This window comes from Myodes glareolus, chromosome 23 (genome assembly GCF_982192425.1).
Source record: "Myodes glareolus chromosome 23, mMyoGla1.1, whole genome shotgun sequence".
Classification (NCBI taxonomy): Eukaryota; Metazoa; Chordata; class Mammalia; order Rodentia; family Cricetidae; genus Myodes; species Myodes glareolus.
This window is the reverse complement of record NC_142048.1, coordinates 45,038,782-45,053,320: the sequence shown is the minus strand read 5'-3', so window position 1 is coordinate 45,053,320 and position 14,539 is coordinate 45,038,782. Positions and strand designations below refer to the sequence as shown.

The 14,539-nt window shown below is 52.2% G+C and overlaps 2 protein-coding genes across 3 annotated transcripts in view; one reads left to right on the top strand and one right to left on the bottom strand.

The window, feature by feature from the left end:
- Positions 1 to 8,398, top strand: part of Adgra2 (adhesion G protein-coupled receptor A2) — a 40,656-nt gene extending 32,258 nt beyond the window's left edge. Inside the window, exons 12-19 of one of the 2 annotated variants that reach the window (XM_048456508.3) lie at positions 79 to 303; positions 492 to 708; positions 2,401 to 2,600; positions 3,631 to 3,758; positions 4,253 to 4,376; positions 4,832 to 4,977; positions 5,424 to 5,513; positions 5,738 to 8,398. In XM_048456508.3, coding sequence (XP_048312465.3) covers positions 79 to 303; positions 492 to 708; positions 2,401 to 2,600; positions 3,631 to 3,758; positions 4,253 to 4,376; positions 4,832 to 4,977; positions 5,424 to 5,513; positions 5,738 to 7,007 — 2,400 coding nt within the window. In that variant the 3' untranslated portion in view covers positions 7,008 to 8,398. The remainder of the gene's footprint in view (positions 1 to 78; positions 304 to 491; positions 709 to 2,400; positions 2,601 to 3,630; positions 3,759 to 4,252; positions 4,377 to 4,831; positions 4,978 to 5,423; positions 5,514 to 5,737) is intronic. The other variant, XM_085680761.2, reaches the window with a different exon arrangement.
- Positions 8,399 to 8,752: 354 nt separating this feature from the next.
- On the bottom strand, positions 8,753 to 13,308 carry Brf2 (BRF2 general transcription factor IIIB subunit). Its single transcript, XM_048456509.3, has 4 exons — positions 13,055 to 13,308; positions 12,127 to 12,186; positions 10,639 to 10,960; positions 8,753 to 9,556 (listed from the first exon to the last, which is right to left on the bottom strand). The coding sequence occupies exons 1-4, from the start codon at positions 13,206 to 13,208 to the stop codon at positions 8,845 to 8,847; spliced, it is 1,248 nt and encodes a 415-aa protein (XP_048312466.1). The 5' UTR covers positions 13,209 to 13,308; the 3' UTR covers positions 8,753 to 8,844.
- Between the last annotated feature and the right edge of the window lie 1,231 nt (positions 13,309 to 14,539).

The following is a 14,539-nucleotide window of genomic DNA, read 5'->3' as shown; positions in this document are numbered from 1 at the left end:
GGGGCGTGGCTGAAGCAGATCTGAAGAGCAGAGGACCACTAGATCTCAGACAGTGGGTGACGAGTCCTCTGTCCCCAGAATTCAAGGAATGTGGCATTGGAGGCCTACCTCATCAAGCCTCACAGCTATGTGGGCCTGACCTGCACAGCCTTCCAGAGAAGGGAGGGAGGAGCGTTGGCTGCGCAGCCAGGTGGCCTTGGCCAGACCGTCCCGATGGAGCCTGAGCCCCTCGCCCATCAGCAGCTCCGCTTCCGCTGCACCACTGGGCGGCCCAACATTTCTCTGTCATCTTTCCACATCAAGGTGGGCACCAGGGGAAGGGAAGGGTGTGGGGGTGGGGACCAGAAGCTGAGGTGTCTCCTGGTGGAGGTGGGTGTGAGAGGAGGCAACAGGTGGGAGGAGGAGGGGCGAGGCAGGAGAGAGGAAGGGACTGGGAGACGTCAAAGCCCAGGGATGCTGAGTATCTCTGAGGACCTCCTATGTCCCCTCAGAATAGCGTGGCCCTGGCCTCCATCCAGCTGCCCCCCAGCCTGTTCTCAACCCTTCCGGCTGCCCTGGCTCCCCCAGTCCCTCCAGATTGCACCCTGCAACTGCTGGTCTTCAGAAATGGCCGTCTTTTCCGCAGCCACGGCAACACTTCCCGTCCTGGAGCAGCTGGGCCTGGCAAGAGGCGTGGTGTGGCCACCCCAGTCATATTTGCAGGAACCAGTAAGGGACTAACTTCCTGCATGTCTGCCTTTTCCCTTTCCCGTTCAGTTCATGGCTCCCTACTGCCCTGGTACAGTTGGCAGAGGGTAGCAGAAACCTTAGAGGAGGGTGGCAGTGGGGATGGCCTGTAGAGGAAGGGTTTGGTGGAGAACAGGATTGGGAGGACATGATTTTGTACCCCAGACATAGGACAATCTTATATCCTAAGCATATGGCATATCAGAAAGCTTGTAAGCACAAAGCCTCCATTCCTTCCCTCCACACCAAACCCTGGACTTCTTGCCCTGCTACCCATGGGCCCCAGGCAGGTAAGCGATACTACATGAGCATATCCTGGAAGCTCAACATTAACTTCGGTGTTATGTGGAGGAAAAAGGCCGTGGGCTGCCCCACAGCGGCTTCTGCCTCCCAAGTGGCGGAACCCTTGACTAATGCCCTGGAGCTACCCCAGCCAGAGGCTCCTCAGACTGCTAGACCTGCCCTGGTGAGGAGTGTCCTACAAGGCAAGACAACTGTGGCATTGGGGTTAGAGATGGGAGCAACACAAAAGTCCCAGCAGGTGGTCAGAACTTCCAGACACAGCACATAGGGTAGAGGCTAGAACAGGAGGGAAGGATACACTTTTTTTTTTTCTTTTTGTGGTCTGGTCCCCCAGGAACTGAGTGGCTCATTGTAACCCTGTCCTGTCAGGAACAGCTCTTCCCCAACCGTGTGTCTTTCCATCTGAGTCCCTCTTTCTTTCCACCTTCCAAACCCTGGCCTTGCTCACCAGACAATATCTGTCGACAATGGGACCCACGCTGTATCCCAGACACAGAACCTCAGGTTTACCTTCTGAAAACACCACCGTGCACACCAGAGCCCCTTCAAGCATCGTTGGTTTATAATATCTGCCTTCTTTTCCATGCCATGCAGGGTCCTGTGTGCCATGATGGTTTGGTTATCACTACTCTGGGATCTCTTGATGTTCTTAAGATGGGCTCTTTTCAGGCCGGGTGGGAACACATTAAGTACCTAGCATGTGCCAGTTGCTGCTGGACTGAGACACGCTTGAGCACAGACAGTTGGGTCCTCGCCCTTAGGAGCGCACACTTCAGCCGACAGGCACACTTCTACTGAACAAGGCAGTAGAAATGAGCTGGGCAAGGTGCCTGGACTATGGCGTTACGATGTTCATCTGAATCCCTAGTTAGGGGCCAGGAAGGTCATCCTTGAAAACTCAAGTTTTTTCTGAGGCCCAAATGCTATGTCATCAGAGGATGTTGTCAACCACATGGGTTAATAACTGTCTTAATGGAGAGATATGGAGGTAGGGTGGGGGCTCTATGATCCATGTCACAGGTACTTTCTCCCACATAGCTTTGTTTAGTCCCTTTATCGGGTTTCTCTCCTGTCCCCATCCATCCCTCTTCCCAGATGTCAACTGTTCCTTCCAGGGATTCCTTGTCTCTCCCTCTGCAGCCAATGGGAACCTGGGGTAGGGAGGCCTCCCATGGTTTCACCTGTCTCTTCCTCACTCTCTGGCGAGTCTCCCTAGGTAGACTGGCACCCGCACAGCATCTAACTCTGTCCCCGGGTCAGCAGGATCCCTGCATGCTCTGACCCCTGCAGAAATTGCTCTGCTTTGCCACTCTCTCTCGGCAGCCTTCCTCGTGGTCTCACGTGTCTATGCGGACTTCCCTGTACCTGCAGGCGGCTGCGGCGTGGGAAACCTGACTGAGCCGGTGGCTGTTTCACTGCGGCACTGGGCTGAAGGAGCGGATCCCATGGCAGCATGGTGGAACCAGGAGGGACACGGGGGCTGGAGTTCCGAAGGCTGCAAGCTCCGCTTCAGCCAGCCCAATGTCAGCTCCCTGTACTGTCAGCACTTGGGCAACGTGGCTGTGCTCATGGTGTGTATAATGGTGTGGATGGGTGTGTGTGCGTGCGTGCAGAAATGCAGGGAGGTGACGGAACATGTGTGGGAGATAGAGACTGTAGTACTTTGATCTCTTGGAGCCACAAGAAAATACAGAGAGGACAGCAGCCTTGTGCTCTGTTGATGTCAAAGTTCATGGGAAATGACCCTCTAGCCTCTTCCACGCCTCTCCAGCTTTCAAGAGGGAGCTGGAACCATTTAGCTTGTCCTTCAGGTCCTGCATTTTTGGTGTCTTTTATTTGTTGGCTGGTTTGATTTTTGAGATAGGATTTCTTATAGCCCAGCCCACTATGTAGCTGAGAATGACCTTGAATTGCTTATCTTCTTGCCTCTACTACTGAGTGCTGAGATAATAGGCAATGCATATGTTAGCATGCCTATTTTGACCTGAATTCATCTGTTAAAAAACCTGGGGCCAGGTGAGGGTGCATCACCCACCCCAAGAAAAACAACCTGGGAACATGTGTAGTCCGTTCCCTTATCCCATTCCTTGACCCAGCTTCTGCTGGTACCCACAGACACACAGCCTATCGTGGCAGCCTTCTTCCTCTTAGCTCATCTTAATTCCTACATAATCATTTATTTCTTTTTATTTTATGTGCATTGGTGCTTTGCCTGCATGTATATCTGTGTGAGGCTGTCACATCCCCCAAAACTAGAGTCAGAGGTGGTTTGAGCTGCCACGAGGATGCTGGAGATTGAGCACTGGGTCTCTGGATGAGCAGCCAGTGTTCTTAACCCCTGGGCCATCTCTCCAGGCCCGTGAGCTTTCAGCTGGGCATCTGAAAAAGAAGTCCTCAGAAAGGCAGAACACCAGAAGGGGTGAGGCGGGCGAGGCCGTCAGTGTCTCCTGAGGTCACCTCCTTGAGTGGCTGTCCTCAGGCTTGCATTCTTCCTACCAAAGCATCCAGGTGCAGGTCCGAGGCTGGCAGGGGTCAAGACAAGAGAAAGTGGCTTAGGGGGCAGACAGGTTCTGCTCAGTCCTCCCACCCGCTCTTTCCCAGGAGCTGAGTGCATTCCCACGGGAGGTGGGAGGTCCCGGAGCTGCGTTGCACCCTGTCGTGTACCCCTGCACGGCTCTGCTGCTGCTCTGCCTTTTCTCCACCATTATCACCTACATCCTTAACCACAGGTGAGCCTGCTGCTGGGCGGGGGAGTGGGTGGGGCGGGGCGGGTGTTTCGTCTTCAGGCAGGTCCACATGACCTGGCCAGGCTCTGGGATTAAAGGACACATTTTGGGCAGGGGGAAGATGGGGTGGGGAGATTAAGGCCTTCTTTCCCATGGCCTGGAGCACATTTATACACATACTCATAGATAATTTGTCTTCCTCTTTTTGGCTCTCCTAGTGGTCTTGGGACCCTGTAGGGCAGTGGTTCTCAACCTTCCTAACGCTGCTACCCTCTGATACAGTTCCTCCTGTTGTGGTGACACCCCTAACTATAAAATTATTTCATTGCTACTTCATAACTGTAATTTTGCAACTGTTATGAATTGTAATGTAACTATCTGATATGCAGGATATCTGATATGTGACCCCCCCCAAAAAGGCATCTCTAACTATAGGTTGAGAACCGCTTTTGTGGGGGGTTGGACGGCTCATTAATAAAAGACTCTTTCCGGGGCAGCTCCATCCATGTGTCCCGGAAGGGTTGGCACATGCTGTTGAACCTGTGTTTCCACATGGCCATGACCTCCGCTGTCTTCGTGGGGGGCATCACTCTCACCAACTACCAAATGGTTTGCCAAGCGGTAAGAAGGGGGTGGGGACTCTAAAATGAGTGACTTCAGGGGAAGAGGGGGCCTAGCAAGGAAAATAAGGTTTATGGAAATAGCCCTCAGTTCCTCTGTTCTCTGTACTAGCCTTGGAGGGTCTGGAAGGGGTGGGTGGCGTGTGGAGTGACAGGCATGGTCAGACTAGCTCCAGGATCACTGGAGATGGGGCTTCAAAGGGGAGAGTGGGGAACCACAGCAGAGAAGAGGCCACATATCAGCCAGATTGCCCTGCCTGGGTCCCGGAGAATCCCTGGGGTGTGAGAGAGAGCCCTGGCTGGAAGCAGAGAGGGCACCAGCAAGGACCAGTATGACGAGTACCTGGGTGGGATGCTGGAGGCATGGGAGTAGTGGGAACATGCACCGCCATTGACTTCCAGGGTGTAGCCCAGTCAGCAGCTCAGGTCCCAAGCCTCAGTGCCTTGACCTTGTAGGTGGGCATCACTCTGCACTACTCTTCACTGTCCACGCTGCTCTGGATGGGGGTAAAGGCTCGAGTCCTCCACAAGGAGCTCACTTGGAGGGCCCCCCCTCCAGAAGAAGGGGATGCAGCCCCGCCTGGTCCTCGCCCCATGCTCCGGTAAGTGCTTCCAGTTCTCAGCTATGGGAAGGGGCCCGCAAGACCCAAGACAGGTGTAGCAAAGCTGGGGGATGGGGGATGGGGATGAGTAACAAGATCCCTAGGATCACACTCCAAAGGCAGGGGAGCTTCTTAGGCATGACAAGGATGGGGAAGGAGGTGACACCAAAGGGATTGGGTAGGGCTCCTAAAAACCTTCCTGACATCCCTCACTCAGACTGCTTTGGGTTGGAGAGAACAATTTTGGTCCTTGACCTCTATAACAGTTCTTGGCCAAGTTCCGAAGAAGCTGCCCTTCCTTAGGAGGCCTTACATTCCAGCCCGACCCCACCTCCCCCAATCACACAGATTTTAAGGAGACAGAGGAAAAGACAGAGATGTCAGTTTGAGGGTTCCGAGCACCTGGTTCCCTTACCTCCAGTACACGATCTCTCCCCCACCCCCAGGTTCTATTTGATTGCTGGAGGGATCCCCCTCATAATCTGCGGCATCACCGCTGCGGTCAGCATCCACAACTACCGGGACCACAGTCCCTAGTGAGCGCCACTCCCTCCTGCCTCCTCATCACTGTCTGCCTGCCCCAACCTTCACACCAGCCCCATCCATGCCTGCCGGTCCACCCAGCCAGTCTGCATGCTGACTAAGTCAGGGCCCGCCTCGCCTCTCTATTTCCCACATCCTACCTCATCGACCACCCAAGCCTGTGCCCCAGCTCCTGGACTCTCCAAACTCTTCATCCACTACCTCTGTCTCCCCCTAGTTGCTGGCTGGTGTGGCGTCCAAGCCTTGGCGCTTTCTACATCCCGGTGGCATTGATTCTGCCCATCACCTGGATCTACTTCTTATGTGCGGGCCTGCACTTACGGGGTCATGCGGCCCAGAATCCAAAGCAGGGTAACAGTAGGCTGTCTCTGGAGCCAGGGGAAGACCTGAGGGGTTCCACCAGGCTCAGGAGCAGTGGCGTCCTTCTGAGTGACTCTGGTTCCCTTTTGGCTACGGTTGGCGCAGGGGTAGGAACACCGGCGCCTCCAGAGGATGGTGATGGCGTGTATTCTCCAGGAGTCCAGCTGGGGGCGCTGATGACCACACATTTCCTGTACCTAGCTATGTGGGCTTGTGGTGCTTTGGCGGTGTCTCAGCGCTGGCTGCCCGGAGTGGTGTGTAGCTGCCTCTATGGTGTGGCAGCTTCAGCTCTGGGCCTCTTTGTCTTCACGCACCACTGTGCCAGGCGTAGGGATGTTCGGGCTTCCTGGCGCGCCTGCTGCCCTCCTGCTTCACCCTCGGCTTCCCACGCCCCACCCCGGGCCCTACCAACTGCTGCGGAGGATGGATCCCCAGTGTTGGGGGAGGGACCGGCCTCCCTCAAGTCCTCCTCCCCAAGTGGCAGCAGTGGGCGCGCGCCGGCGCCCCTGTGCAAACTCACCAATCTGCAGGTGGCCCAGAGTCAGGTGTGCGAGGCTGGTGTGGCTGCCCGCGGGGATGGAGAGCCAGAGCCCACGGGCTCCCGTGGCAGCCTAGCTCCCCGGCACCATAACAATCTACATCACGGGCGCCGAGTACACAAGAGTCGGGCCAAGGGTCACCGAGCTGGAGACACTGGCGGCAAGAGCCGGCTGAAGGCGCTGCGCGCGTCTACAGGAGCTCCAGAGCTGCTGTCCAGTGAGAGCGGCAGCTTGCACAATAGCCCTTCCGACAGCTATCCGGGCAGCAGCCGCAATAGCCCCGGCGACGGCCTTCCACTCGAGGGCGAGCCCATGCTTACGCCGTCGGAGGGCTCCGACACCAGCGCAGCGCCCATCCCTGAGACGGGGCGACCCGGGCAGCGCCGCTGCGCCAGCCGTGACAATCTCAAGGGCAGCGGCAGTGCACTGGAGAGGGAGAGTAAGCGCCGCTCATACCCGCTCAACACTACCAGTCTTAACGGCGCCCCCAAGGGGGGCAAGTATGAGGATGCCAGCGCGACCGGCGCAGAGGCCATAGCAGGAGGCTGCATGAAGACCGGCCTCTGGAAAAGTGAGACCACCGTCTAGGGCAGAGGCGGGCTAGATTTAGAGTGGGCCGGCCACACCGGCTTGTTACTCTCCTCGATCCTCCTGGGCGGTCCAAACTGTCTACCTATGTGTAGGTCTGAGGCGGCCATGCTGATGGCTGCCCCTGGGCTCACCATCTTTAGTTACCCAGGCTGGGAAAGGGAGAAGGCAGATACTTGCCACTTGTCTGCACTATCCCTCAGCAGTAGCGACAGACAATCCCAGACATCAGCTTAGACCAGTTTTGATGGTCAAGTTCTTGGTGTGCCCTCCCAGGTAGGGATAAAAGTTCCCTCGGTCTGTGGGGTGACCCATAAACGGAGTGGCAAAGCCCAGCCCCGGTAGGCTCAGGAAACCTGGGAACTGCCTTTTCCTCACCAGCTTTAGGAGGCACCACGTGACTGCTAAGATCCCTGGCCTCTCCCCCAGTTCTGGCTTGGGAAACCATCCTAGCAGGTGAGCCAGGTGCCCGGCCAGGGCGAGTAACAGGTGCTGCCTTTTCAGATAAACTATGCAAGGGGGAGGCGTGGAGTGTAGGTAACTCTAAGACCAGCTGAGTCCCGCAGGAGGTGGGCAGGTGAAAGAGGTGCACGATTAGGGACACGTGATCCCTAGGGAGTGGTACACAATCCTTCCAGAAGAGTTCAGAACAAGACCTGAGAAAGCAATGCTACCAAGTGCCTAAAGACTCAAGGGGAGGAGCTGAGGTTTGGATCTGAGCGCAACCTGTCCGATAGCCTTGAGAGGGGCTGCACTCAGCTGTTCAGTGACAATACCCACTGCCTGCTCTCAGCTGTCCAACTCCAAGGGACTGGGGAAAATGCCTCCATGAGGTGTCTGTGGCAAAGCCATGAACTCCAGTTAGGAACCTGAAATGCCAAACCATCTCCCAACTCACCGAAACCCCAGCAGGCTCTGAGGGAGCACCTGGGTGCAGGCTGCTCGAGGCCCTGTGCCTTCACTACTTGCTAAAACCTCCAGCCCCATCTTCCCCAACCTAAAATGCCTTTTTACTACAGAGCCACACGGAAGTAGAGGAATTCTTGGGCCTTGGGAAGCAGTAGGGAACCCGGGTCTGGTAGGTGAGAGAACACGGTGGGGGAGAATCCATGCTCCTTGAGATGGGCCCCATTATTTATGCTTGCTGCACAGACAATATTAGAGGAGAAGCTTTGTATTACTCCCCCACGTATGCTGGCTGCTATTTACATACCCTGCCAACGCCTTAGCACTGGAGAGCTTTTTGCAATATGCCGGGAAAAGGGGAGGGAGGGAACCAAGTGCCAAAGAAAACATGTCTTAAAAGCTCTGGTTTTATACAATAGAATGTTTTCTAGCAGATATCTCTTTGTTTTAATATATTAAAATCTTGCAAAGCCCTCTGAGCGACAGCCGCAGTCCACCTATGGTCCTTTTGTTAACGAGGTAGAGGAGGCAGGTGGACACCTAAGACCACTGGAGCCCAGAGCAAACATGGGCCAGGAATTGCTGCTCCTGCTTGTGTCATGGTGGATACCACCTCTTTCACAACAGCAGTGTACTGACTTCACACCATGGCAGGAGAGAGCCGGGCAGATCTTCAGCAGTCTTAGGAGTCCAACCCAGACTGTGGACAGCCAAGGTGCTCCCCTCCACCAAGGGACAGGATTTTCCCACCCACAGATATCCCATGCACCTCCCAATATCTCTAGGGTGCTGGGTCCAATTAACTGCTACTCTTGGCTTCCTTAAATAAAAAAGGGATACCCAATGGTCATGTGCATTTACTTCTTGCAACATGGCAGGCCTATTAGCAAATCGTAGTCAGAATTACTGACTACACCTGGAAGAACCTGCATCACGGAGGGCTAGGGACACTCATGGCTGCCTGGCCAGCAGCCTGGGCTCTCTGAAAGTCTCTAACTTCCTGAGGGGTGCGCAAATACTGCTCGATTTCACTATCAGAAATGTTCTCATCTCCAGTCACTACGGAAACACAGGGGCTGGGATGGGTCTGTTTGGGAGGCTTTAACATACAGGGTGGGAGGAGAGGTGCAGGACTGGCTGGGCGTTTCCTCTTGGGCAAATCAAAGGTACTATCTTCCGCTTCTTGCTGTCCTTGTTCCCCCGGCTGCTGCTTCTGGGTCTCCGCTTCTGCTGTTACATCTCGAAAAGTCAAGCGCATCAGCATGTTGCGGTGCTGGAGGAGGTCACCGATGTGCTTCACCACAGTCCGCTTGTCAAGCTTTAGGACCTGCAGCCAAGCCAGCTGGTCGGCCATCTGAAGCAGCACAGTCAGCAGCTCCTGCAGCCGGGAGGCAGCTGGGTAGGGCAGGTCCACGTTTGCCAGTTTACAGAACTGGGCAAGTGAACATGTCAGTCGGTCTGAAGGCCGCAGAGACTGCCATGCCAGGAAGGTGGCTGCAGTGATGACAGGCAGGGGATGGCGCCCAGTCACGAGCCATGTCTCATTTGCCAGCTCCACCAGCAGCAAGGTTCGAGACAGTACCTTGTCTTTATCCTCCACATATTTGGCTGGCATGGATGGGGAAGCCTGGAACAGTTTGAAGCTGAAACAACCAAAATGAAGGTCAAGTGAATGATAGGGTGTTCTTCCGGGGTTAGCAGGGTAGTCTACCCAAGATGGATGGGGAAGCTATTTTGTCCTAGAGACACTCAAGGTCACAGGAGCAAGGTACTGAGCAAAGGGGCAGGGACGTGCCAGATGAATAGTACTAACAGCCGAGCACCTTCCTACTGGCAGTTCCAGTGTCCCCATTCGCTCTACAGGAAGGGCACCGTTACATGTGTCTACTTAGGATATGACCACGTTTCAACCGTTTGGTAACAGCCCTGGCTGTCCCGAAACTCGCTTTGTAGACCAGGCTGGCCTCAAACTCACAAGGGATCCGCCTGCCTCTGACTCCCGAGTGCTGGGAGTGAAGGTGTGCGCCACCACCCCCGAGCCTTGTTTGCTTCTTTTAACATATGGGCTCACACCAAGTTCAGGCCGGTCTAGAACGCAATACTCTTGCTTCAGTCTCCCAAGTGCTGGGGTCAAGAGAGTGTGCTACCAAACTTTGGCAGCCATTTTTGTGGTTTGGTTTTGCTTTAAAGTATACTTGTCAGAGAAAAAAAAAAACTAAAAGAAAGAAAAAAACAAAACAAAAAACAAAGGGCAAACCCAAGGATCATGGTGCACACCTGTAATCTCAGCAGTAGGAAGATGGAAGTGAGGTGATCAGAAATACAAGCCCAGCCTGAGCTGTATGAGATTGTCTAAAACCAAACAACTAAAAATCTCACTAAAACCTTAGCTTCAAACCTTGTTCGACCACTAACTAGTATCTTTGGACTCCATATAAAGGCAATCCTGCCAGAACAGGGCCCCTACCACGTAATTCCAGTGACTGCCATTCATAAAGCAGGAGGGGAGCAACTCAGCAGCCCTATGCCAAGGCTGGCTAAGGAAAAACATTATCACAGTCCTGTGACAGAAAGGGGATGGGAAGATTACAGCATCCTGGAAATGTATAAACGGTATTGATCTCAGTAGTGAGCACGGGTTGGGAAGGAAAGACAGACAGGCTCTGGTGAAAGCACACATCTGCCAGGACAGCTGCCTACCCCATGTTGCCTCCTAGACAAGTACCTGCCGCAGTAAGACTTCACCAGGTCTTCCAGGCACAGAGCTGGCACGTCCAGTCCCAGAAGCTTCACCAGCTGCATATAGGTGCCAGAAAACATATCCAGATCTGCATACAGCAGGGTGCAGATGGTGGCCATGGTCAGGGGCCAGTTATGTTGCCGGCAGGAGATGAGAACACAGCATCCAATTAACGCTTCCTTCTTCTGGAGCCTCGCAGCGCGGATGCCAGACAGCTGATAGGCCTTTTGGTAGTAGGAGATGGCGGTCTCCTCGAATGTTGGGGGCAACTTCAGGATCCGACACAGGTCTCTCACTCGACGGAGATCTAGGAAAACACATAGTAAGCAGAGAGGTCAAAGGAAGTTCGGCGAGGCCTTAAGTTAGTTCCGTTAAACTTGTCATATATAGCAGATGCGCAAATTGCCCTTCTAGCCGGGTAGTGGTGCACGCCTTTAATCCTAGTACTCAGGAGGCAGAGGCAGGAGGATTCGAGGCCAGTCTAGTCCACAGAGTGAGTTCTAGGACAGACCCCAAAGCTACAGAGAAACCCTGTCTAAACAAAAACAACAAAAACAAACAAACAAACAGAAGAAAAAAAAAGAAAAACAAAAAACAAAACAAAAATGCCTTCTGTACTAACAGGACACTTGATGTGGCCATATGCACTGGAGCTAGACTTGATCCTCAAGCATTATGGGCAAGCTCTTTATGACTGAGCTGTAGTCTTGGCCTTTAGAGCTATGCTCCTTCCAAAGGTACAGAACATTTATGGGAAGGTCACATTCAATCCACCACCCTTTTATGAGCTATTCTGACTTATAGACAGGACAAAGTTCCAGTTTTTTGGTTCTGGGGATTGAACCCCAAGCCTTACACATGATAGGTGCATACTCTGCATACTCTGTCACCAACTTACCCCCCACCCCCAGCTCCAAAGCCAAGCTTTTACCAAGGCTTCTTGAGGCTACTTTAAGCCTGATGCAGACCCAAACCTTCACCTACCTCTATTCCTTTGGGTTTCTAAGACACACAAACTATGTAAGCTATAAAGTCTATTTGCCTCTCCTGAGTGCTGGGGCTGTAAGCACACAGCCCATCAATCACGGTTCTCTTCTAGCCAATCTAATACCAGTAATGCTGACAGCAAGAACATACACAGATGGACTAGGACGACGTCGAGACAATTTTCTTTCAAGCCACTGAATAATAAAAAGTTGGTTCTCTGGGATGGAGAGATGGCTCAGCAGTTGAGAGCACTTGCTGCTCTAGCAGAAAACCTGAGGTTCAGTTCCCAGCACCCTCATGGCAACTCATAACTACCTATAACTCCAGGTCCATGTGATCCAACACCCTCTTCTGACTCCATGGGCACCAGGCATGTGCATGGTATACATACATACAATTAGAACATCCATTCAAATATTCAAACATTAAAGAATCACATAAATCAAAGCAAAGCTAAAATTTGAGGAGAAAAAGGGTGATTCTTACCTCGCTGCTGGCTGCGGCTAACTTGCTCGTTTTCCCCTGTGCTTTGGGAATATGTCACTTCTGTAAATAATATACAAATTATTAATAATAAGCAAATAGCACAGGTGGCCTCTATTCATTCATCATCTCCTTGTCCTCTGACCACGTAAAACCAGGGAAATTTCAAACTATCGCGTGTCTACTTCCCATCTCAGAGAAGATGTAAAAGTAAAGGCTTTTTATGTCTTCAAGTAGCAAAGACAGCCAGTATAGAACTATATAAAGCAACGCTGGTGATTCCAATTTCCCAGCTTTTTCTCTGGAGCATTCAATTTTGAGGTAGCACAATGGTTCTCAACCTTCTAATGCTGTGACCCTTTAATACAGTTCCTCATATTGTGGTGACCTCCAACCATAAACTTAGTTTCGTTGCTACTTCATAGGTGTAGTTTTGCTAGAGTTACGAATTATAATGTAAATGGCTGATATGCACGATGGTCTTGAGCTACACCTGGGAAAGGGTCGTTCAATCCCCCAAAGTGGTCGAGACCCAAAGGTCTCCCTGAACTAAACAATGGCGTGGAAGAAAAGGAGGCACATTTTGCCAGTTAGTGCTAAAAATTACTGTGGGGTAATGGTTCGCATTCTATTCCCAAATGGTTCATGTTGTATTCCCGAATAATTTGTCAACAAGCCTCCAACACTGACCAGGTCCTTAAAGAGGAGCGAAACCTTTTCCGTTTTGTTCATTCACCATCGGTATACCCACTAAATGCCAGGCACCATAGTAGGTACTGGGGAAAATAGATGGAAGAGCACCTCCTCCAGCTACTTTTTTTTTTTTAAAGCGAGCTTCTCCCACATTTCTGTGCGCACGACCAAGAAAGGGGGTGGGGGGCTAGGAGTCTGGGATAAAGCATTCCACCACACCAGGCTACCCCCAGGATACCTCTGAGGTTGCCCTCGTCGCTGAAGGTGGTAGTAAGGACCCCTTCGGTGACCACACAGCCGCAGTCGGAGCACACCAGCTGGCTCTGCGAATAATGCGAGTCTTCCACGAGCTCAGAGGAGCCGCAATCCGGGCAGCGGCTTCCGCTCGGCATCTCAGCATTTGTCCAGAGACGCGGTAGCGCCGGGGACACCCACTCCTAAGAACGCCCGGCTGCAGGAAAGCGGGAGGGGACCTTATTCCAAATGCACCTTCCTCTTCCGGTCAGTTGGATAACCGGTTGGAGGTTTGCTCCGCCCCGTGGCTGCACGCCACTTCCGATCTCGTCTGTGGACTCGTGTAGAAACATGAGTTCGAAAGGAAGGTTCCTGGGCTTACCTGTGTCTTAGGGTCTCTGGTGTCTTGAGATTGGGCCACGTTAGGAGTTGCCAGAGATAAGGAATTGCTCTCTACGAAACCCTTTCTTTTTCTTTTTTTTTTTTTGGTTTTTCGAGACAGAGGTTCTCTGCAGCTTTTGGAGTCTGTCCTGGAACTAGCTCTTGTAGACCAGGCTGGCCTCGAACTCACACAGAGATCCGCCTGCCGGGATTAAAGGCGTGCGCCACCACCGGCCAGCGAAACACTATTTTTTTTATATCATTTAATTTATTATTTATTTTAAGATTATCTTGCTTATGGAGCCCAGGCTGACCTAGAATACTGCTATTTCTGCCTCCCACCTACCACTTGCAGGGATTACAGGCTTGCGCCACCAGGCCAGATCCCTTTTTAAAAGTCACCTGGAATCAGTTTCTTCCTTCCGATGTAGTAAGGAATGTTAAATGTAACTATAGTAGGAAACAGATCACCCTGCTATGAGAGAGCTATAAATTGTCCTCTGCTTTACGGAACTGCCTCCCCAAACAACTTTTGCTCTCTCCTGCTCTGTCTCTCTCTCCCTCTCAAAATCTATTTTGTTTTTGTTTGTTTTCAACTATAAAATAAGGGAATTGTGCTGGACATGATCACCTGTAATCCTAGTGCTTGGGAGATGGAGGCAGGAGGATCAGGAGTTCAAGGTCATCCTCCTCTATATAACAAGTTGGAGGCCAGTCTGAACTTTAGGAAACCTTATCACAAATAAATCAAAATAGCTAGGTATGTTGGCATACTCCCTTATTCCTAATTTTGGGGAGACAAAGAGTTTGAGGCCAGCCTGGTCTACATCTCAGTTCAGCCCAGCCAGAACAATTTGGGAACCTGTCTCTAAATAAATAAATAAATGAATGAATGAATGAATGAATGAATGAATAAATAAATAAATAAATAAATAAATAAATAAATAAATAAATAAAATAAGACTGTTGTGTAGAGCACCACACCCGTCTGCGCTCTATGCGCTACCATACAGTTCATGAACCGGGCAAGGGGCTGGAGATTGAAACATACAAAGACACACAGACAGAGACACAGGTCATTCTTGATGCCAAGATGCCCCCCTTTATT

Excerpts from the sequence above, each read along its gene's own strand:
- Brf2 (XM_048456509.3), bottom strand. The coding sequence starts at position 13,208 with ATGCCGAGCGGAAGCCGCTGCCCGGATTGCGGCTCCTCTGAGCTCGTG. Across the intron at positions 12,187-13,054 it reads CGACGAGGGCAACCTCAGAG|AAGTGACATATTCCCAAAGC; the intron begins GTATCCTGGGGG and ends TATTATTTACAG. Across the intron at positions 9,557-10,638 it reads GTGAAGTCTTACTGCGGCAG|CTTCAAACTGTTCCAGGCTT; the intron begins GTACTTGTCTAG and ends TGGTTGTTTCAG.